General features: G+C 37.0%; 2 protein-coding genes across 7 annotated transcripts in view; one reads left to right on the forward strand and one right to left on the reverse strand.

Annotated features, from left to right (window-relative positions):
- ANGPT2 (angiopoietin 2) overlaps positions 1-779 on the reverse strand; it is a 48,206-nt gene extending 47,427 nt beyond the window's left edge. For both annotated transcript variants that reach the window (XM_072857801.1, XM_072857800.1), the window contains exon 1: positions 96-779. In XM_072857801.1, the coding sequence (XP_072713902.1) occupies positions 96-380 (285 nt within the window). In that variant the 5' untranslated portion in view covers positions 381-779. The remainder of the gene's footprint in view (positions 1-95) is intronic.
- The window catches only part of MCPH1 (microcephalin 1), a 136,880-nt gene that overhangs the window by 100,882 nt on the left and 10,930 nt on the right, over positions 1-25,068 (forward strand). The window lies entirely within an intron of this gene.

The following is a 25,068-nucleotide window of genomic DNA, read 5'->3' on the forward strand; positions in this document are numbered from 1 at the left end:
GTGAAGTTAGAAGCTGTTAGAAGAAAAGAACACAATGAAATACCTAACAAGAAACCGTAAACCAGATTTTTAGAATAGAAGTGATGTTATCCTACCTTCATTAGCCACTGAGTGTTGTTTTCCATGATGTTTTCAAGTAGTTGCAGTCTTTGAACTGAATCATCATAGTCTAAAGGTGCATCCCTCTGCACTGCGTTGGACACGTAAGAAGTAGAAGATCGGCAGTTGTCCGTCTCGGGCAAAAGGAAGGTGTAGCTGCATGACCCGTGCTGAACCTGGTACTGCTTCTTGCCTATCGTCTCCATGCTCTTACTAAAGGAGTTGTACCCCGAGGCTAAGAAAACACTGCAGCCCCAAAAGAAGTAAACAGTCAGCTGCATTTTAATTCCTGCGGTAACCCGGCGAGCCTAGAGTGCTTTCGTGCGCTAGCGAGAGCCCAGACCTAGTTAACCTGCGCTGAAATTGCGTGCTCCGCTGCCATGTGCCGTCTGAATGAGGGCTGGGCTTTTTTCCCGTCCTGGCTGCGACCTGGCAGCCTGCCGTCTTCCCCCCGCCGCCGGGCCTGAGCTGTCAGATGCGGAGAGCAAAAGCTGAAGCTGCGGGATCCGGCCCGCAAGCCGTGAGGCTTTCTTCCCCTCGCCCGTGTCAGGGCTGCGCGGCCTCGGTGCCCGAATCAATCACTTTCCTTCCCTTATATGATAAGTTGATAAGAGCAGGCAGACATGTGGAGCGGAGCTGCTCCTCCCTCCCGGCTCCGCCAGTGCCTTCCTGCGGGGGGGGGCATTTGCAGAGCGGGGCTGCAGGGAGAGCGCCCGCCCGGGCGCGGAGCGGAGCGGAGCGGAGCTGCCGGGGCTGCGCGGGGCGGCGCGGGGCTACGCGGGGCGGCGCGGAGCTGCTGGGGCTGCGCGGGGCGAGAGGAAACCCCGGGGAGGAGCCGGCAGCAACAGGACCCCTGCGAATGCCTGCAGCACGGCTCCAATTAAGAATTGCCAAGACTGAGCAATCAGTTCCGATAGCCTCCAACTATGCTTGTAAATTATTTGTGGTGGTAATCATTTTTAAACGCTGACCAAAAAAAAAAAAGTTCCGGGGCTTGTTTGTTCTTCTTAAAGAATCTATTTTTTTTTTTAAATGCGCTGAACCAAGATGTAATTTCGTTGGTGTTTAATGCATTGTATAATTACAGGGAAAGACACTGTCCTAAGCATACAAAAGCAGGCTTGGGCACGTCCTTGCAAAGAGAACAAGAGAGGGGGTGTAATTAAAAGTTTGCAGTTGAACACAGACTTTGTATTTTACTGACTCCCTCAGATGAACATTCATTTTTAGGCATGTCTTTCAAGAGTTAAGCGTTTTCAAGCTTTTTTAAAATTTTATTTTAAAGCTTTTTTGTCTGTATTAAATGGCTAACTTTGGAAGTGCTAGCATTAGCGAGAGTTACAAATCACAAGTCAGCTGGAACTGGAAGAGGGAGTAACTCTCCCGAGGCAGTGGCAGTAAGGCATGCCTCAGGAAGTGGCATGGCTGAATAGCAGTTACCCGCTCAGCTTGCGCTAGCCCAACTCCGTGCCCTTGGAAGTGGGAAATGCCTGTAAAAGGTGAGGGAAAAATCTAATAAAGTATTTGAAACGTATGTGTAAGAGTAAAAAGGAGCTTCCCCCTACTTCCCACTCCCATGTTCTCTGCATTGATCAATGATCTTGAAAAAGCAGAAAATTACTAACCAACTTACCAAACCCTGGGAAAGAGTTGATTCCATTGAAATTTTGGAAAAGTTTACTTCTCTGTTTTAGAAAATGTCTTCTTGAAACCAGCATGATAGGATACTGACTCCTGAAGACAAACTGCCTGAGAGTTTTGCTAGGTCTGGATCTGGAAGCTATAGATTTTTCTTAATTAAAATAAACAAAGGGAATGCCATGCTAGTCAAACTAACATGAATTACAGACCAAAGTTTCTCTTATATGAGTAAAATCGCAGCGTGCCTCGGGATCTCTTAGGACAGACTTTCTTACACAACTTGCTATATTTCACATAGTGTATCAATGTGTCTTTTACTTTTTAAATCATGGAAGTTGTGTTCAGGGGTTGTCAAAAATAGTCGTAGCAGCTAAAATGCATGCCTTACATTGTTGGAAGCTGTTGGGATTTCTTTTCATACTACATAGTTACCTCTGGAAAGGAAAATCTCCAGAATTCAATTCCGGAGACTTCCAGAAAGGTTCTAATTATACTGGGACTGTGACCTGTGGAACCAATTGGTCAGATTTTTTTCCTGTGGAGTATTCATCTGCCATTGTTCATCCTTCCAGCCAGAGGAAATGGAGGAATATGTTTGGAACTTGGGATACAGTCAAGATTACTTTCTACAAAATGTACATATTTGGAGGGTTTGACATATAAATTGTGCATTCTCCATCCCTTCAACTTTGTATTGCAATAGCAAAGCAAATTAACGTGACAGCTACCTGCATTGTTAATGAAGTTTCAAAAGCTTTTTGTACACTGATTTCTACTTTTCAATGTGTTGAAGTCTTTGAAAGACTGTTTAATTCCATGTGAATAACAGTCTTTTGCAAGGTAGTTGAGAAACCTACTATTATCCAATGAAGACAGCATGTAGCATTAGATTTATACACTACACTGTGTGAAGCATTTCTAGGTATCTAACCAGACATTCAAATTCAATATTTTCTGTTATTTGAGTATTTTTAATTAATTTGCTAAGTTAAATGAGAATTTCCTATTATGGCTTGTACTTGTCCTTAAATTGGTCTGTTCCCTGCTTTCTTTTCCTCCCACAACTAGCCCCAAAAATATAGGGGCCTTCAATAGAGTAGTGCTGAAAATAAGATTGCTCCAGCCCTGAAAGTATCTGTCTCCTAGTGAGGAAGAACTGGAGGATAATCTTATTTTTTCTGATTATATTTTCATGGATTTTTTTAATCCTTTAGCTAGATATTAAAGGTAAAGATGAGACTGACCAGTGTAGTCTCTTAGAAGTTTTCTTTTTAATTATTAGACCTCTACTCAAGGAACTGTACATATATAAAAGGCAAGATTTAAGGGATGCTGAGAATTCATTAGACAGGATCTCCATGAGAGGCGTGATTAAATCAATAGTTTTTGAGTTGCTATGAAGCTTACCATCTCTATGCCACACTAGTGAGTCAGGTCACCAATGTAATCTGGCAACTCAGTTTTGCTGGGTTTTTGAGGAGAGACTGGAGCATCTTTAAAGGTTTGAAGTGGAGTCTGTTTTCCTTTAGGAAAGGCCGATGCATGACCCCAGGAGGCCCGTGAGCCGTAATGGGGCCAGGAACAAAACTGAACTTGGAGGCTGCCTAACAAGGCTTGCTGTATCTTGGACCTCCACTAGGGAGAACTGTGGTTGTATGAATACTGGAAAGAGAAACTAGTTCACCTTTTACGGGGTTTTTGGCTGGGTTTGGTTTTTTGTGGGTTTGTTTTTTTTTTTTTTAATGAATGAATGAATGGCCAGTTGCTATGGCAGCTGTCAGCAGTTCAGGGAAAAGGTATGGAAAGTGCAGGTATTATTCTGAGAAGTGACAACAAATTACTATTGGAAGACTCTTACCAACGCAGCAGGCACCACCAGTTAGCTACTCCGCTGTGCTTCTCATCTAGCTCTTGGAGGTTCACCATGGTAATGTTTTCCCCAGCTTGTCCTTGATACTTCCAGGCTGTAGGGGCAATAACGGGAATACAACCCCCAAAACACACACATAACTGAGGGAGGATTTTGCTGTTTCCCCATCTGGGTCCAATGGACTCACATTGCTTTAATGAAGTGGTCTTTCCCACTGCCCAGGAAAGTCAGCGAGTGTTCACCTTGCCAACAAAATAAATATACATCCCTTTAACCCTTCACTACAGGATAGTGCCGTATTTGGTGCATCTTTTGGAGCATTTGATTGTGATCCTTCACCCTTTCTATCCCTTTGGGAGCAGCTTTCCCAGCTGTGGAGGAGGAAGTGGTCTTCTCTGCCTCCCCAGGGAGTCAAAGCCAGTCAGAGTTCAGAGGGAAAGAAAGTAGTAACAGCTAAATTTAGAAAACTGGTGTAAAAAGTAAGGCAAGTTAAATACATTTTTGTCCTTGAAAACTGAGGAGGAGGAAGGAAGATGCCTGAATGCAGCCTTTTTACTGAGCCTCAGAGGCATAATAACAAGTCTGCTTGCAGGGCAGGGCTTATTCCAGAAAAGCTGAATGACAGAGAAGATCTGTCTCCTGTCAATTATGAGAAGGAACTTCTCATTGTTAGACATGTTGAAGTAGGAAGGAATTTAAATAATCTGGCATGGAATCTTATATATGCCAGTATTGAAATTGAGTAAAAAGTTCTAATTCAGACCAGTTGCTTCCTCTCAGTGTTTTTTTCATGTTCATTGTTCTCTTCATCTTTTATTTCTGCTGTCGATATGGAGTGGCATGTTTGCATTCATAATACATTTATTCTGCAAACTGAAAAACTGAGGCTGCTTAGCCTGTGATTTCCTGCTTGCTTTAGGTGAGTGACACTATTTGACATAAAATAGCAAATAGTGGCTTGATATATTTAAAGTACAAATTAGATCTTTCCCTTTTTAGAAAGGAGATACCCACGCTACAGAACTCACCTTGTAAGAAGAGCTGAAATGTATATTTTGTCAAAATGAAACAGTTAGAACGTTTTGCCAGATGTGTTGCAGGCAATTTCCTTTCCTGGGAAACAGTAAATTCCCTTACTCAGCCGATCCTGTTTTTATTCCATACAGCATATGACTAAGCTGCTTTGAGAGAGATGCCTGAATACCACTAACATTATCTCTCCAATTATCATTTTACTTACAGCTGCATAGCTTCTGTTTGACAGGCAAATACAGAGATCTTGTGAGATCTCTGATAGAAAAGGAAGCATAAAAGTTTTTGAGGTAATGTAAGAAAATGTTGACTTAGCTTTAGTCTGCTATCTGCAGACTTTGCCACCTAAAACTTTCAAGATGTTGATTTAGTAGATAAGCAAGTTCTCATTTCAGCAGTTTTCTTGTTTTAGCAAGGGAAAAATACGTAATGAAATACGTGCCAAATAAAGGCAGAACAATGTAAACAAGTAGGTTTTGGTGCTGCATTCTTATAGGGATATTTGATCTACATATAAAAATGAAAATGCTGTAGTGTGAGAATATGGAACTTCAAAATCAAATCTGAGATGAAAAATTATCTGAAATTTGGAATAAATTAATTAACTATTTTATATATTTCTGGTATTTACATTCCTCACATTTTGACATTCAATGTTACATCCCCACCTCTGGTTCTGGTACTTTAATATTAGTTTATGGTAGTTCCATTGGCTGGCTTCAAAATATTTTCTTTCACTGGGAGTATTTTAGCATGTTTCTCAGGAACAAATGTCAACAAGGACAAGACTCATGAACTCGTAACTTAAAAAACAAGGAACAGGATCTTGGAGCCTACTAGATTTTTAGTCTGCTGAAAATCTTATCTGTTTTGAGATCTTACACACTCTTTGAAAGAGAGGAGTGCCAGATTATTATGTTTTCCAATAAGCCAAAACAAATTGTTTTCATCAAGACCCATAGTTCAATTCTTCAGCACTTCTAAAATTAGTGGTAATATCTTACCAGTCATTCCTCCTTTCCCCACAATTTGCCTATTATCCTTTTTATTCAGTCTGAACTTCTCCACCGGTCTCTCACTACTCTTTTTACAAAATCTCAGGATTCTGCTCACTTTCTCAGCTGCTGCTTATTTCTAATCACTCAGAACATCTGGTGTAACATCTTGTGAAATCATAGTAACTTTATGTTCCCTCTCTGACATTCCCTCATGTCTCCTTTGAGTGCCCTTCCTTTCAAGAGAGGGCATTTACCCAGTAATTCTCATATTGTACTTTTGCTGAAGGGACAAGAGGTCAATAATCTGATCCACTGAAAATTTCAGTTACTACTCTGTCTTGGTGACTCAGTTTGTTCCCATCTTGCCTTGTAACATCCAATCCATCATTTCAGTACACAGTATTTTTCCTAGATGTCATGCCATTAGTGGAAGCGTAATGCAGCCAAAACCAGACTTTGTATCTTCCCTTGGAAATGCTTGCATGCTAGCCTCTTTTTCTCTTTCACAGTTGTAACTGCCACCATCCTTGAATGCATTTAAATCTATAATCTGCAAGTTATGTTTATATCCCTTTGTTTCTTTGGTATTTTATTCTCTCCCTTTTTTGATGCTATGCTTTCATTAACATCTCTAAAATTCCTATGTTGATCCTCATCATCAACACATTGAATTTTGTAACACATTCTGTCTGTCTCCTCCGTAACAGTTGAAATGTGACTTGCTTATGAGGCTTATTATATTAGTTCTGCCTCTCTTAGTAAATTACATTCTACTTTATTTTCATAAGAATTGTTAGACAACTGTCAGAGGTTCGTGCAAGCAGACTATCTACTTAATTGTTTCTAATTTGTTTTCATTTTTGGAAGCTCTAAATTCAGCACCTCTCCTACCAGCTTCATTGCTTACTTTGAGGGCACTGACTGGATTGGCTTTCTTGGACTGCCTTGGTTAAACTTGGGATGTCTTTTCTCAGTTAATCTGACATTTAATGTGACCATATTTTCCACTTATAGACTTATTTCGATATCCCAGTTTTGTTATATAACATCTGCTCAAGGCTTTTGGACTGAGATTATATTAACATTAAAAGAAATTATATATTTATATATATCCATACTTATACCTGTATATATGTATATGCTTAGTATGTTGTAGATGCCACAGTACTTAAAATATAATCAGTCATGTTAATTTAGATTGGGACTTTATGATATCACATCTTGAATAATAACAGTAACATGAATGAACGTTTTCTGAAATTCCTGTCGTTACCAATTCCACATTCCAAAACCTTCTTAAATGCAAAATTCTTCTTAATTTTTACTGTTTCATTACTTTCATAGTGATTTCCTTTTCGATTCAAATTTTCAAGGGATATCTAAAGTAGAATACACAAATATCTGTAAAACTGTAATCTATACAAATAATGTATGCAGATATCTAACAAGATTCTCACAGTGCATTAATTAAGTTCCTATTTGTAGGACAGATGGTAGTTTCTTTCACTGTGAGCTTTTTTTAATAATGAATGTTATTTTAATCTTTGAAAGATGAATCATCCACGTACAGAAGTAGGAAGTGAGTCCCAGGATTACGAAGAATAGTTGCTATATGTCCTTCCTCCTTAACATTTTTATATTGTTTGGCTATAGTGCCCAAAGGCTATGCTCATTCTCTTCAGAGTTACGTGATGACAGAAAACTTTAGCTGGTAACAAGTGTAATTACATCTTAAACTCAAATAGCACAAGTTCAAAATGAACATGGAAATTACAGCTAATGCTAAGGATCTTACAATGGGACTGCTGACTCTCTTTGACAGTGTTACGTGCTGTGCCCCGTCTATCTCCCGTACTGGGCAAAATGCAACACAGCACTTGTTTAAACAGCTTACCATCGGTTTGAAACTGAATGAAATAGCTTGCACGCTAATGTGTAGCAAGTAGCTCTAGTAAGACCTTTAAAACCTGTTTTTAAAAATGGTTTCCATAGCACATGCATACTTACTCTTCATTATTGAATTATATGTGAAAAAATTAACAGATATTCTTGCTCTATATGCTCATATACTGTCTATATGCTATTTGAAAAATGTCTTTTTAATTACAGTTTTGTGCATTTGAACAATTTAAACCTAAAATCTTTATGTAAGGTTTTGACTTTTGTTGTATTAAGTGAATGTCATATTATGTTGATGTGTAAAGGCAGCAGACTCTGAAAGAATCCAGAAGGCTTTTGGAAAATGAGAAATCTGCCTTACTGACGTCTTAAAGAAAAATGCATATGCCGTTTCTTTAAAGGAATGTATTTTTAAAACGTCTAAGCAGTTGACAGTAATCTAGCCTTACAAATCACCCCAGTCCCTGTGATTTAAACCCTTCCTCTTGTAAGCAGTCATTCAGGTTAGCGGAAGGTTCTCTCATCTGGTAATAGCACACTTATTTGATAATAACAGCATGTCATACTTCCGAAGAGCATGTTCAAGTTAAGAATCTGAATTCAAAGATAAACTGATGTCAAAGAGAGAATGAAAAGGAAGTGAGAAACTGTGTAAGAGGAATAAACAAAGCTTTCGGAGACAGACGACATTTATGGCAACAGTAAGGTACCTAGTTCCTGACATCTGTTTCCCTCAAGAAAAAAATACAGTACATACGCTAACATTTTTATGGAGAGTGCAAGAAAAATATTTGCAGCGTATTTTCATACATTCATATTTGTTGAACTATATTATGGATGTGTAATTTGAAGAGGACAGAGCAACTGCAAACTATTTTTGCACTCCATAAAGATAAATCTTTGCTTTTTTCAATACTAATAAACATAGTTTAGTAAGAGTTCTCAAAAACAGTGCCCACCCTCTTGCTGTTTCTGCCACAAGAACTGGGCACTGTTTTTATTGTTGGTCTTATTGCTGTACAAGCAAAGGAAGGAACTAAACTATTTTTTTCCCTGGTTAGTGAGGCATCAGAATCTGTGATGGGACAGGAGAAAGATTACCTGCATACTGGTACTAAGATTAGGGATCCTTTGCGCTTGGACTCCTTGCCTCCATACAACCATCTAGCGAAACTCCTATTGCTGTGTAAATATTAACATAAGTACCTCACTGGGTGAGTAACAGTCTGTTCTTTATCTCTCCAAATAAATCATTTGCTGGAAAGATAATCCTTCATCTCCAGTGGAATGTGTACAGAAGATCAAATCTCTTATGAGTATCCTATCATTAAAATGATATATTTTCTTCCCAACACAAACCAATCAGAAAGTCCTCATACTGGTCTTTCACTTTATCTAAATCTGAATTATTACTTGAGTAGTTTCACTATACAGAGAAAATTCAAATCTTTGAAAATCTTTATTTTGTCCCACTAGAAACACATGTAAATGAAATTCAGAGACTGTCATTGGTGATGTCTGTATTGTTTGAACGTGAATCCCCATCAGGCTAGCCACAGCCAAACTGACTTATATTTACAAATTCTATCAAGTAGTTCAATCTTAGCTTACTAGCTTCATTTTAAACTTGATTATAGAAGGTCTTGCTTGTAGTTGTATGTTCTCACTTGATTTTTAAGTCAATATCTTCAGTCAAATCTGTGATCAAATTCTATTTTAAATAACTAATAAGGCTGCACCTTTAGTGTTAAATGATATATTATCAGTTGTTACTGCTTCAGCTGTAGCCTGTGGGATGTTATTAATAGCAATGTCCAGTGAATAGCATTTTTCTTGAACGTAAATAACTTTATATCTAATTCATCAAATTAATGATCAGCTGATGTTACTCTACTAATTTCTGCCTTCCTTTCTGCCTGTTTGCCCACTCAGTATCATTTTTAAGAACAAAAATGCATCCATTAAAGTTAAAATATTTATTAGATTATGCCATGACAATTAGATTAATATCTCCTAACTCGGCCAGCTTAGAATATTTTCCTCTTCTATTAATGAAGATTGTATCCTTGCGTAGGGTGTCAAGGTGGTCACCTTTGATTAAATACAAAGGTCAGGTCACCCAAGGCTTCCTTGTAGAATCAGAGAGATTTCTCTCTGTTGATCGGAAGGGAACTCTTGAGTAACAAGCTCAGATGAAAGCACCTGAAGTCAGGTGAAATGAATGTCATGAAGTTCACTAGACAGTACAAATGCTGGCTTCATGTTTATTATAAAAAATCTAGTTGCTGTAAACTGCATGGGAAGGACAGGAGCCTTTTCCAAACCACTTTTCTGCACAAGGTGATGAGAACTGAGGATAAACCCACCTCATTTCTTCTCTTTTGCTAAAAGTTCTAGTTTGACTTACTGAAAGAAGTGATGGTTGTTCCAGATTTCAGATGTGTTCCATTGTTTCAACTTAAAGCGCTGTTATTAGGGTATTATCAGTATTTTTTCATTTTATTACAATTTTTGGACTATTGTATCCCAACTTTATTGTCTTGACTCTCATCTCTTTCAGTAATGGATTCACTTGGACTATGAATTGATTAAAAAACAGTCCACCAAGAAATTGGGTCTAAACAGATTATTCACCCTGGAAAGATAATTCTTTTACGCTGTAGGCACATTTTTCAAGGTTAAGAGCTCTAAATAAATGTCAGCTGAAATGTTTAAGCAGTGCCTGTTCTGGAACCCCATTGCAGCCCTCCCTTATAGATGGCAAGGAAAGATAGGCTAGCAAGGGACTGAGTTTTCAGCCAGCTGTGAAGTATTCCAGGCAGGACTACAGCAGGCAGGGAAACTGTTAGGAGTCATGGCCTAAACTTTGTTTCAATTTTATACCAAGTATAAAGAAATATTTTCTGAGGCTAAGATCTAGGAGACTGTAGAAAAGCCTCTCATGAGAAGCGGTGGAATCCCTGCTGCATGAGTAATTTAATATAGATGGGCAAAACACTGAAATATGTAAAGGAAAATCTTGTACTGGCAGCAGTAAGAATTAAATGACCTAATAAGCTTTTTCATCTCTTAATTACTCTCATTAAACCTCATCACTTTGCTGAAAGAAAGAAAAATGTTCATGTTGGATCTCCATGTGAACAGTGCTTATAGAAAAAATATCCCTCTTCAGATGATAAAAATATAATTAATATATTTGAAATAATTCTTGCATTTTCTCACAGCCATGAAATTAAACCTGTCAGCCACAAGCTAATATTAATGCCTGCAAACTGCTAAACACAATTATTGCAATATAATGCAGCAGTGGTTTTAATATTGGAAATTATTAAGGCTTTAGATTTCATTGCAATATTGGAACAACTTCATTTTATATTATTAATTCTACCAGTGACATGCAAAATAATATGGTTAATCCTATTACTAAAAGCATCAGAGTGAGACTGCGTTTCATAGACTATTATTGCCCACATGCAAACCTGCTTGGCTGATAAGTTTGCAACCAAATTATTCTCAACTACCAATAGTTTAATTGCTACTTTTGTTTTCAGATTTTTTTAAAAAATAATACTTATTTAAATATGTTTACAATGAATAATTTTAAAAATGCACTTCATAGACATCATCAACATATCAAGCCACAAAGTTTAAATCAAAATCAGACTGCTCTTGGTTTTTATTAACTTGAGACAGATTCGTTTCTGACTTTTAAAACCTCTGTTTTGGAACATTTATTCTATGTGAAGCGGGCTCCTTTGTATTCATATATTTTACCTCGCTGGTTCTGCAATAGGGTGAAGAAAAGCTGCACTCACCTACCTCTTACCTAACTCTGCTGGCCCACAGTACACCCAATAAAGAAAAATAGCACATACTTTTAAGATAGTGATTTCAATAAACTGCTAGCCTGGAGGACTAAGAAAAAAGGGATGCTTTAAAGGCAAACTGCGGGCCTCTCATTTAGAAGGCTTTTCTAGTATCAGTCAGAACCTTTTTCTGACGTGTCTAGCATGCACAATGGTCAGAAGCTGCTGAAGTAAACAAAATGTGGGTCTGTTCTCCATTATTATAATTTGCAGATACCCTGTGTCTGCTCACAGAGGATGGCCTAAGGCTTTTAAAGCTGTTAACAACATGAACAGAGGCCAAGAACTGTCTTTATTTGAAATACAAGTGTATTTTAAAAGTAAACCAGAACGTGTGAATCCTCAACCAGTTGCCATTTGCATTAACTTTACGCAGTGAGGATTTTTTTTAAAGGTACGGATTTCTCAGCAAACATTCACTGGACTAGTTAAATAATTGGAAGTATTTTCAAGAGGTGTCACTACTAGTTAAAATATTGGCTTTCATGGCTGGTACAAATGAGAATCAGGCTTTACAGTAAGTGAAACTTGGTTCCCTCTCACTGATTTCTCAATATTCGTAAATTCATTAAATGCTACTTCATTAAATTCCATCTTTTTGCTGGCTCTTCCATGTCAGAATGAGGCATCTGTTTCCAAAAAATGAAGTGGCAGATGGTTTAGTAAGTATTGCCCCGTATTACAGCTGGGGGAATGAAGTAATTTTAATGAACACAAGACAAACAGAAATTAAGGTATTCAGGATTAGAAATAAGGGAGAGAGGGTTCTTATCTTGTCTTCCCCCCCCCCCCCCAGTTTATCTTCTTTTATAAAAGTAGAGTTGTGAGTCCTAAATACTAAATATTGAAATTTAGGACAGTCTGGGACTGTGTAACAGCTCCGCACATGGACATCAAATACACTGTAGTTGGTACTGCATCTGCTGTATAAGCAGGTTTTATCCATGTATGCACTGTGTCATTTTTCCAGTTTACTAGGCATCTGAAAAACAGCCTGGTTTCTATGAAAATATGTGGAAAGCCATGCCCCATATGCTTTTCATATGATACACAAGACTTGACTGTGTAATACAGGACATCCCCTATTATGTGGGATATCTGCCAAGCCCAGCAGAAAGAAAAGATACAGGGAAGAGAACAAAACCAGAGGAATAAACGATTACTAAATCCTTATTCTGTTTTTAATGTTTATATTCTGCTCTGGTCTCAGCTGTTACAGTCCACTTTTAACAACATCTCTGAGCTGGAATAGTCATATATTCTGTACTTTCTAGTCTCTTAAATGCTTTATGGTATAAAACTTTAAAATGTTTAATGTTCATAAGTGAATGACAGTCAGATTTTCAAAGGTAATATGTGATACAGGCTTTGAGTCTTCCAAAAATCCTAGTGTCCCTTTGCATCTTTAGGTAACAATGTATCTCTGATCCATAAACATGTATAAGCATAACGGCCTTTTAATACTTACGTGCATGAGTACTTTAGGTTATATTTGAAAGCTGAACTGCAGCTATTATAAATTTTCTCAACAGTTTTGGGGTAAAAAACAAATGTTACCTTGTTTTGGGGCAAACCAGTGTTGCCAGTGCTTACGTTACTCAGCCATTTTGGTCTGTTACAGCCTGGATTGTGAACTAATTAGATTAAGAAAAAATGATAGTTTAAATTTAGGGAAAATAATTCTTTTCCTCATGGTTACAGAAGCATGAAAATGCTACCCTGCAAAATGGCAATAGAAGATGGCAAATAAATAAAAAACGTAATTTTGGTTTTGGCATGATTTTGGAAGCCAGAATCCTGATTTCTGGGTAGTTCAGTTAGCAGTCCTGAACATGTAAATCCCACTGAAAGTCTCATTGTAAGACCTTTCCTTCACATTTCCAAAGTTGGTCATGTAAAAACTGATAATATTCTATAGATCTGACTTTGCTTTTGAGACTTTTTTCTTGTATCTATTTATATATCTAATACTGTTCAACCCCTCTCTATTGGCATGTATGTGTTTATTATACCTAATGAGAAGCAAGTCCTCTCAGTACCTTTGATACTGTTGAAAACTTCACATTATATTGGAATGGGGTGTCCTGCCTACAGGAGCACAATACAATCCACAGTTGCATACAGGTTTCACTTACTAAAACTTCCTGTGGTGGCCGCAGGTAGAAATTTTATAATGTGCAAGCTAGTGCATATGGAGTTTTTTCTAAGCACTTCAACTCCCAGTCTCACAGAAGGAATCCTGAGAAATATTTACCTTCACTTATCATGTTTTCAGTGTTCAATATGTTACTAGAGATGGCAGAAACCACCTACTTGGCATCGTCTCACTTTGAATACTAGGTCGAAAAGGTGCTACCAGGCCCTTGCTTTCTGCAGGTTATATGCTGCTTCTCTGTCTAACATTCTACTGCTGTTAGTTTGTTTGTGTTACATCTGTGAAACTCAGAATAATCCCTAAATTCATTTGATACATTGCTACAGACAAGAAAGAAAGGAACTTTTATATATTCAGGATGAGAATGCAAATGACTATTTTTATTTAATAAAGACAGATTGTTGAGCCTGGCACTAATTTTATCCTTTATTACCAGTGAAGACATGAGAACTTGAAGTACATCCTGCTTCCATACCAGGGAAATTGGCTCAAAATGGAAGGAGGAAGATGTAGTGTAGTTTTTTGTGGACTGTGTCCTTTAAATGTTAGTTTACAAAGGCATTCTGAGTCAAAAGGCCAATTTTATCCAAAAGATGTTTTTTAAGACATATGTAGCATATTCAGACAAAACAGCCAAGACAAAACAGTTTCAGAAACGTGTTGGACTTTATGGAGGCACCTGGTGACTGCTCAGGAGCCCATTCTGGGAAGGTTGCCCACCTACCTGTGTGGCTTCTGGCTGATGTACTTGATTTATGCACTTGAGCACATGATCATACCCTGTAAGCGTCTACAAAGAGCACGTGACACCCCAACTAGCTGCTAAAAAAGACCTCTGTTTTAGCTACATAGCCAATTCTCTGGGATAAAAATCAGTGTCTGTAATTCCTTTTTACCACCTTGTAGTCCCTGGTTACAGCACGATGGACTTGTAGACTGCACTAATAGGATCCCAATGCCTTGCTACACTTTGATCACAAAAACTTTTCATCGGTTACTTTGCTTGTAATTTTTAATATATGCCACCAGTTTCCTCTCTGCATTCAACTGGTTTGGACTAACATGGAAATGAAAAATGAGTGAATGTAAATTTTTTGCTAAAAGAAGGTGCTAAGTGTTGACAGGATGGCTGATTCCAGCCCAGAATTTTCTCTGCATATAAACATAGAATACATTTCATAAACCAAAACTGCAGTTTTTATTTGTTTGCTTTTGGGTTTTGTTCCAAGTTTCTTGAGAGGAGATGATCCTTAAATAAGAAGAAACACTAGGATGTGTTCCCATAAACTTATATGGGAAATACGGTGATAACAAGGCACCAGAAGAGCAAGCAAAACCTGGAGTAAGGAAGCTGAAATTAATATAGATATTAAAAAGAACAGAGCTGGGCCCAGTCTTCTTTGCAGCCAATATTCATTGCTAGGAAGAAATAGAGGTTTATATTGTTCTGTTGATATAGTTTTGGTAGATTTCTGGCTTGCTGTAATTGTAACACATTCTACTTTTAGATTATTTTCTGAACTGTAACCTTGCACTTCTAGAATATCAGCATTTGGGGAAGTTGTGTTATCATATAAAAACACAATCAAAGTTTTATTTTGGTCTTTTTTCCACAGTAGCAAAAGTCTGGTTAAGTTTATGTGCCTTTGTCTTTTTTTTCTCTGCTGGTGATGTTACACTGTGATTGTGTTTGCCTGTATGATTCATTACAAGCTTGCTGGCAGATGGTCACGTACACTTTGCAAGAGTGCTTGATGCTAATAATAATCAGCTTTTAGCTTTTATATATTTTTTCCCTAGGGTCAGTAATGTATGTTATCCTAATGCCTAGAAAATCATGGTTGTTTTCAGTAAATACTTTCATCTAAATACTTTTATCCTTCAGTAAAAAAGGTTTCTCTGTACATGCTCAGCATTTCATGAGTGAAAGTTAAATTGCATGTATAGATCGTAGCAACAGAATAATTAGTGTTCCGTCTTTCTTATATGAACAAGGTGGAAGAATAAGTGTTTCATGGAACCAGTATGTGCTAGAAAACCTCCTGGCTCCTGCATATGAATGATTTTTTGTTGGTTAAGCCATTGGAGCCCCACAGGGGCTATATAGCTAAAGCTTCAGAAATCCTGCTTTGTCTCACTTGATCCCGACACTTGTTATGGTAGAGGGAAATTGTTTATGTATATTTTATTGCATAACAGTAAATCAAGCCTATATGCAGTGTTTATCTGTAATGGTTAAAATGCTGTCAGTCCAAAATACATTCCATTTATTCGAATGGTGAAATTGTAAAGAACTAGTTCTATGTAGTGCAGTAAAATGTGTATATCAAGTAACATTGTTTTATAAGAGGAAAAATGTGTTGAATTATGTGCTCTTATCATTATAATATGACACAGATATGTTTCATAGTATTTTTAATACCAAGACTAACATGTATTTAACAGTAGTTCTAGATGGAATAGCCGAAGAAGCCACAATATGGTGGAACGTCGTGGGGACTGTTTATAGCTATCTTTATGTTGGAAAAGGAAAATTTCTAGTCTAGCGGTTTTAGTGGAGACAGCTGTTGAGACGCTGTTGTTGGCTTTTGTTTATCATAATTGTAGTACACTATATCCAGGCAATAAAATTAGTTATAAATCTGACTCCCTCAAAACATGTCATGCAATGGTTCCAGCAAAAGTGAATCTTAGTAATTTAATTAAAGTTCCTTTATTTTTAACAAATTCCTTGCTCTGTTTCTTCATTTAGTCATAAGCAAAAGGATGTATTGGTACGCTACTTATGTTCTTGCAAGAGCATATGACACTAAAGTCCATGACAAGATCTCTACAGTGTAGGATAATGGCCTACAGACCTGATAAGATATTTTTCTGAATGTAATTCCCAGCTACAGAGTCTTATTAATCTCCTGAGAGCATTAGAAAGTACATTTTAGCTGATACAGCTCCTCTTCTCAGACTCTTTCATAAGTGTGCCTAAGGTATGGTCTTAACTGCTGCATTCTGTCCTCCAAAATCAAGGCTGAATAATTCACAGCTAGTATGAAGAAAGTACTCCATGAACCCATGCCAAATTCTGTTCTGCTAGTCTTAGTTTCACCGATATAAAAGTTGTAATAGGCTCCTTTGATTCCTAACTCACATACCTTTGCTCCAACCACATGAAAAGAAAATAATCAATTTTAAAATTTGTTCATAAGATAGTTGCAGAACCAAATTCCAACTTCAGATTATTTATTTTGCATTGTTTTTGATTTATTGTGCTTGTGACTATAGGTATGTGTATATAGACATACTTCTGTTATTGTTCTTACCATTTTGTGATTTATTATGTGTTGATGAGATTCTGGTGTAGACCTTGGAGGCTTTTTCAAAGACAAGAAGTTCCATTGTCATGTTTTTCTTACGATGATTTATGTCTTGTGCATAGGAGTTATTTATCAGAACTATTTAAAAGATCATCTAAATTCATGATTTTTAAAAACACTGTTATTTAATATTTGCTTAAAGTTGGTCCCAGAGGCTGCAATCAAAAAAGGGTCTCACTTTGCTAGTCAGTATATTACTATTATAATGGTGGTATTTCTTCATTATTTTTCACTGAACATAAAACCAGGCTTTGCATCTTAACTCATTGTGCAAATCCAAAACAAAAGGTAGTGTTTGCCCCAGGGACCTTTTCATCTACAGAAGAATATTTCCATCCTTTTTTTTCCTGATCTGGCTAAAAGGTCACACTTTACACATATTCCATTTTACCAAATTTACATATTTGTGGCCTGGAGCCTTTATCAACTTCATTTCAAGCAGAATACTCTGGCAATAGTTGACATGAGGGACTTTTACCTGTGGAGCTGATTCCAAGCAGCCTGATTCTGCTGACACTCAATAGTCTTTGCTGCATGGCATGACTATTTTTAAAGCTATTGTAGAGAGACAGGTTTAACGGGAGTCTGTTTGCCTGAGGGAGTGGAGTTTTATGGGTAGTCTGAACGGGGTGGAATTTTGTTGGCTGTTTTAACCGTAACTGTTAATTGGTATCTTTTAAATGAATACATTTTGGACAATCCAGGGAAAAAGTGTAAAAATTCTGTTTAATACTAACTTCCTAGAATCAAAGGAAATAAACATTTAAGAATTAACTTAAAAGGTTTCTTGCTAGCGTGTTAAAACTGAAAAAATTGTCTTAAAGCTTTAGAGGTCTATCAAAAGTTTTGCCTAGCCTCAGAGATTCCTACCTGAATCGAGGGAAGTTTTAAGTGCCTGAAAGAGCTGCAGTTTTGACACAAAGCGAGGTCAAACTTTGCAGGTTTTATTGAGTATTAGTATTGGAATTCTGGGTTTAGTCTAACATGAAGGAGGTAAACATCCATGCGTACGTTGATTAAGAAGTTTTGCACAAAACTTTGTCATTTGAAATTATGTAGTTGAGTTGATTGTGGCTTAGAAGAAAATCTGTAAAATAGGAACAGCATAAATAACTGAAAGCTCTGTTTGTCCCACCCCATTGAGTTTTTGGTGTGGCTCAGCACATGCTTATAAAACAAAAGATGTGCCTTCTTGAAGCCGTAGCATAGTGTGATCCCATCATATTCTCTGCACTGTGTGGATTGGGCTGGTTGCTGCTTACTTATGTAGGACGTGCCTGAAGGAGATACACTGGTTCATCTGACATGCAATTAGACAATGTTTTTTCTAGGCTTTTTCTGTTTTTTCTGGAGGTTGATGAGATCATTTCTCAAATCTAGGAATTTTTCAGGATTAACTGGACTATTTCTATTTTCATGCTGTCTTTGGAGGATGTTGCAGTCATGGTAGTGGCTATTTCTGTGATCAGAAGTCTTCAGCATTCTCTACTGGCTTCAACCATTTACAGTGCTTGTTTCTTCTACTGCATTCCGGATTTGTCTAGAACACAACTCTGAGCAGCCGACTGGGGTTTTAACTGCATTTGCCTGACAACTTACCTTTGGTTTATAAGCAAAAGAAGCAGTGCTCTCCACAAAGATATAATGTGCACATGGACACCTTTTAGTAATAGTGAATTTACGTATCCAAAATGGCATTTGACTTATTAAGTATAACTCCTGTTATAATGTCATTTTAAGTTTGAACTTCTGCCTTGGTGAATCAGCACTTCCAATTCTGCAGTAAAATTAATTTAGGAAAGAAACCACATATGTTGTAATATATAGGCTGTATTGTACTTAACCAGACAGTTATGTTATGTTGTGTTTCCAGGTCTGGTGTTTAACTTTTTGTGGGAATTTGTCTCTCATGGTAATTGCAAATGAAGTAGACTGAGGTCTTTCATCTGTAATCTAAACATTAGCAAAAACTGTAAAAATTAAGGAAAGAGGGCATTGTAAATGATTCTTATTACTCTGCTCTTATAGATCATGCTGAGGAAAACACAGGATCATTTCCATTTAAAAAAAAAAAGATTTTCAAATTATATGTTAAAGGATCTAGCAAGTTATATTAGTAGGTGAATTTTGCTGCAGAATAGTATATTTCAAGTATTCTGGTGTTCTAAAAGTGTTTTTGAATCCCTTCCCACAGATGGTATTATGTTTGTATGGCATTAGGGGAATTGATTATTACCTTTAATAGCCTTCATGAGACACTAGTAGTGAAAACCCTGTTACCTGTGTTTCATCTCAGAGAACTGCATGTCATAATTAAGTGCCCTTCAAAAGCCAAATTAAACTGAATGAACGAAGTAACCAGTAAGGATGTTCTCTTGAGCATTCATTCTTACCATGATGAATGATGCTTGTTTTTCTCTTCTCTTTAATTAGAATGTTTCTACATTTGCCAAAGAAAATGTTGGAATGCGGACAAAAACTGAAATTATAGGAACAGGGCTTGATGTAATAGCTTATTTGTAAAGGAAACACAACTTGTTTGGTATTTTATTGAAACAGGAAGTTCAGAACCTCAGTACACACAAGCACAACAAATTCTCAGGTGCTAGTTGAGTCATCTGTTGCTGGAAGTAGTCTCATAGAAGGCTTCCCCTTGATTTAGTTTTAATCTTCAATTAACAAAGGGAAGGAAATTACATACAGATTTAGTTTTAGATTATGTGCAAAGCTCTCTGTTGCTTTTTAGCTGTCACCCTGATGTGCATGCTTTGTGAGTATATCATGTTGGCACAACCGGAGTGTGTCCGAGCGAATATATTCAGCTTTTAATGAGCAAAAGAAACCTGATGTATTACATTTATGAAATAATGTAAGGCTTGCTTAATCAAAATACTCTGATTTTTTCCTCCTTCTAGTCGTCTCATACCTGATTTCAGCTTTACTGCAAGCTGTAGAAGTAATCACCTGTGATAAGGTGATAACTGATAAAACTACTGTTTTAAGTTTAGTATGGAATTATTTCTTTTTTAATTGTCATGTTTGTTTGTAATAATAGGTCTGTTATACAGCAGAGCAGAGCATGACAATACCATGCAGTTTTGTTTAGCTGTGATATCTTTAAAAGGCATTTTGGAGTTTAGGTGTGCATCTTCTCTGTAGAAGACTTAGCTTTTCCCCTCCTTCAAAGGTCTGTATGACACTGGCCTTCTTTGAATGAGAAGGATTTTACTGAATTCCCTCCAAATCCCATCATTACTGTTCCTCTGTTTAACCCCAGGAGTACTCCAGCGTTGTGCAGTGAGTTCTCCCTTCCTTCACCAACAGTCTGAGCAACGATGGCTTTGTAGCTCTCCCAGTACTGGTCCATACAATAAGGATACGTGCATTAGCACTTTAATCAATAATGTCATTTTAAGAAAAAATTCCATGGGTAGCATTAGAACTATCATGTCAGCTCCTAAATTTTAAAGTTAATGTAATTTAAAAATAAAAACAGACACATGATCCAGTGAGTGTGCAAGACATTTTTAAACCTTTGCCCTTATGCAGGGCTAACTAGATTAGATTCTTTTTCCCTATCCTCTGAGTAGCGTGTATACTTCAGTACAGTACGTATGCATACAAACAGTACCTTCTGTTACATCGTGGTAGTTTGTATTGTTATAGGGCTAAAGCTGTATTAGTATAATATAGGACCTATACACCCACCTTATTCCCACTGATTTTAGTGGGAATTCTGGACTGGGACAGAGCCAGAGATGGTAAATATTTATTTACAGACTTTTACTAGAAAACTAGTGTGTAGGAGGGGAATTATTGAGCATTTGTATTTTATCTAAGCTATCCAGTTGTTTGACTAGAAAATAACTAGTAATTTTGCTTGAAGACCACAACTGTTTCTGTGCTTCAGAGTATTTATCCTGCATGTAAGCTCAAATAGCCAGTTGCTCATATTCTATATGCAGTACTTGCTGAGTATCCTTTGGTTTTCGAATTGCAACTGCTTGCTTATGCAATGACAACTTAATGAAAAGGCTTTCTGCTCTCACTAAAGCACTTCAGATAAAATCTAGACAGGCTAAAAAGTAGTAGCCTCTCTGTACTGCATCATTCTTAGATGAAGACCAGTAGGAATATAGGAAAGGAACTCAGAAAAGAGGACAGGGTCAGCAGTTTGACCCTACAAACTTTGCCCAGCTAGCATGAGAAGTCGCTGAAAGTCCACTACCATAATAAGTCTGCCTAGTTCTCTGTATTTAACCATGTCATAGCTGGTGATATTAAAACAAAACCAAATTCCATAGGGAATTTATAACAATATTTCTTTTAAAAAAAATTTTTTAACAAGATCAACATTACATTTGCAGTAAACACAAGTGGACTTTTCTGTAAATCAGTGATTAATTTTTCAGTGAATATTCTAGCCACTTTAGATTTGCACTTTAATGGCTTCACCTGTAGAGTCATACATTTATTTTATCTTCATTAAGATAATTATTGCAAGACCAAATGCAAATATGAGATAAGTCAAATGAATATTGCTCAGTTATCTTTGTAACTAAAAAAAAATTAAGCTAGAAATAAGTGATAGAAAAGAAAAAAGTGGAAAAGTTATCACATCTCAAAATCCCAAATGCATTTGAAATCCTAATCAGGAGTAAGATTATATTCTAAATGAGACTTATGTTCTAAAATGGCTGCTTCTTATCTGCAGCAACAACTGAGATCCAATGCTAGACTTTTGTTTCCCTCCAGCATTTGATAAGATTACTGATAGTGTCTACTTTGCCTCCTGTAGACTCTTGAGAAGAAAGCAGTGAGGTAATAGTCTGTAAATGTGTTTGGTGTATCAACTCACAAGCTGATAAGTGTCAACTCCTCAAAACAGATATTGGAATCAGTTATTTTTAGAGGAGCATCATTTGATACCATGGACAACTTACCATTGTGGTTTATGAATTATTTTTTTACTTTGTTAAAATAAACCCTTTTCAAAGGCTTGCCATTAACTTGAAAAATTCTCTGGTTAAAAAAAAAAGAAAGAAGAGCAGAGAGAATAAATTTGGTGTCGAGTACTGTGCCTTTACCCTATCAACTTTCATAGCTTTAAAATTACTCTGTATTCACAACATAAATCGTTCTCCCTCAGCTATACAGAAGACCATCCCAGCTTGCTGTCACAATATGGTCAAAGTTCTTTCTTCTGTAATCTTATACTGTCATGCTAAAAAGTACACTAGTTCATGAAAAGAATCTTCAAATAGAAAATGTTAATCGTGTCCTTTGTTTAGCACCTATGAAGAAAGCAGTGCTCTCAAAGAAACTTTTCTCGAGTAATTGTCATTTAAAAACATGTTTGACAAAAAGCACCTGGTCAAACATTTAAACACTTCTTTTTTGCTGTGTGTGCTGGCAGCTCCACTTGCTACTCTTAGTGCTGGAGGAATAATGTCTTTGCTTTCCATACTTCCTATGGGATCTTTTCTTCCAATTTGTGACATAGATTAAGAAAAGAAGAGATGTTGTTATACACAAAGAAGTATTGCTGCCAAGCAGTACTAATCAGGGAAACTGTAGACCTGAAGTGGTTGTGATAGCAGTTCTACCAGGAGTTTCTGAAAGCAACCCGAACCTGGTCTAGTTTTGCAGTTGGTGGCATTCCACAGCAGTGGCGTCCAGTTGTGTGATGCCAGGTAATCTCTTTCAGTGGGTTTATTTCAGTAGTTCTCAGACAATGTTAAGGATTTTTCTCTGTTGAATACTGATGTAATTTCAGCTGACCCTTTAGTTTGTATTTTAAAAACCAAGCATTCCCTGCTACTTATCGTTGTAGTGCATGTGTTTCACTGTAAGTACAGAGGATTACATATAACTTCTGAACGCAACTCTCAGGGTTTCTGCTGTGCTCGGTCATTACCATGCATCTTTTTTAAACAATTTAAGAAAAAAGCAGCTTTTAATTATACATCACTTTTTCATTAATATGTGGTCTGTTATGTTGTAACACATTGGGCGCTGAACAGAAGCATTTTATATTTTTGTTGATGAGGGAATACTTTAGGCTGCCCTACTTAGAGGGTACTTTTTTCCTCTGTTGATACTAAAAAAAAAATTAAAAGAACAAAGCAACTTTTTAAAAAACTAATTTGCTGATGCTTGTTTTTTTAAAGCCAAGTCCGTTTTATTTGTCTCGCTGCAGCATATCAAAAAAAAGATTGAGAAAAGTCAATCCTAAGAAATTTGAAGGAAAATGAACTCACTGTGTTCAAGCTTTGACATATTTCATAAAGCTGTTGAAAACCAAACCATGAAAGCCAGATTTATGAGCTTTTTTAAAGTTATTTGTAGATTCCCAAGACGATTGTGTTCCCATCACTTACTGTAGCCTTTAAAACTCAAATGACGCTTAAAAATATTCATGTTTGGCACACACTGAGTTACTGCTTGGCGTTGCAATGGCATTCAGCTAAAACTAAAGAGTAGAGAGAAGAATGTACTCTGCCTTCACTTAAATCATTTCAGTCTGTTGAGGTAGAGCAAAAGGACTCACATATTCATATTTTAAAGATAAAACTAGGAATTATTTTTAAAGTTAAGATTACTTTTATCGTGGGTTAATACAACTGTTCGAGGAAAGAGCCTTTTGGGAGCATCTGTGTAACCCTTCACATTTGCCAGGCTTTTCCTTTCAACAAGATCACTCATTTTGTTATTACTGGAATAGAAAACCCTTTTATTTATCAAAGCATTATTTATCTGCACTTTGCCAGGTATAGCAAATCTGTTGACAACACTGGATTTATCATTTACTGTTAAAGGAGAATGGAAGGATTCCCCACATCCCTAAGCCAGCAAAACAAATGTCATCCTTGAAGCTCACTGCACAATATCCTGTGTTGATTAAAAAAGAAAGTTGGACTGTACAAAATTATTCAGTATCTGAAAAGTCTAAGGTAGCTGAAATGAAGTTATAATTTTTAATGTATTTTATGCAAATACTGGGCTTCCATGCCTTGTATCTTCATTACATGTAGTATTTAATCATGGGGAATATCAAGTTGTTTTCCATGAACTGCAGCACATTAGCTAGTGGATTTTCTGTTTCAGTGCAGTCTTTCACCAGTGAAATATACTTAGCTGGAAATGTATTATTTCAGTCTGTGTAAATGCAGATGTGTTTACTCTCATATGATTAAACATTGCAATTTACTTCATTAATACTTCATTCCTTAAGCTGCTCTGCTGAAATTAATGACCCATTCATAGATTAGGTACTGGTCTCATGCAAAGGTACTAGTCTGTTTGAAAAAAACAACAATTGGCCTTATGTGGGTTGGGAGAGTTCAGTAAGCCTAGAGGATACTATAGAATATGGGTAAATGGTTGCAGTATGAGGGGATGAATGCCAAGATGCAATAAACATTCCTCCTTCCTGTTGCCATGTGAGAATGAACTATGAGATAAAAATAAGGGCAAGTTGCAACTGTTACAATTTAAAAAATAGGGTAAATTTAGTTGAGGTCATTATTTTTGTGCAGGTAATAATTCAGTTTGAAAGAAACATCCCATATCACTACCCCATTACATCTGCCAGAAGTGACTTCATGCTCACTTGTGCCTGCGTCTATAAGCCGGTAATGCAGACGCATGGAAAGGGATCTGCAGAGTGCATGAGCTAGTGCCGAGAGCACCTTGCACACAACACGTGCTTCAGGGCTCTGGGCTCGTTCCAGTCTGCTCCCCTGAACTGAGCACATCTTCTGACTATATTTAATCCCAAAGGAGTACAATATGTGCCCTTGATGGCTGCTCCACAGTGGGAACCAAAAGTGCACTCACCAGGAATGACCAAGAGATTAGCTTCAAAAGTGCACTCCCAGCTTGAACTAAACCAGTAAGAATGTAAGTATCTTTTCTGCCGAAGGTCTTGTAGGGATATATCCAGCAAGAATAGATCTTTGTCAGCTGTGAGGAAAAACATGTCCGTGTATGTACTGCATACCTTTTAAAGTCATAGATAGTTGTCTAAAGCAAATTATTTCGAGGCTGAGATTTTCTTGGTTTGTACATTGGCTCAACTGCATTTGTTCAACCGTCGGCTGAGTTAAGGGAAAAGACTTTCTGATTTTACTTTATT

Source organism: Ciconia boyciana, chromosome 3 (assembly GCF_034638445.1).
Source record: "Ciconia boyciana chromosome 3, ASM3463844v1, whole genome shotgun sequence".
Lineage (NCBI taxonomy): Eukaryota > Metazoa > Chordata > Aves > Ciconiiformes > Ciconiidae > Ciconia > Ciconia boyciana.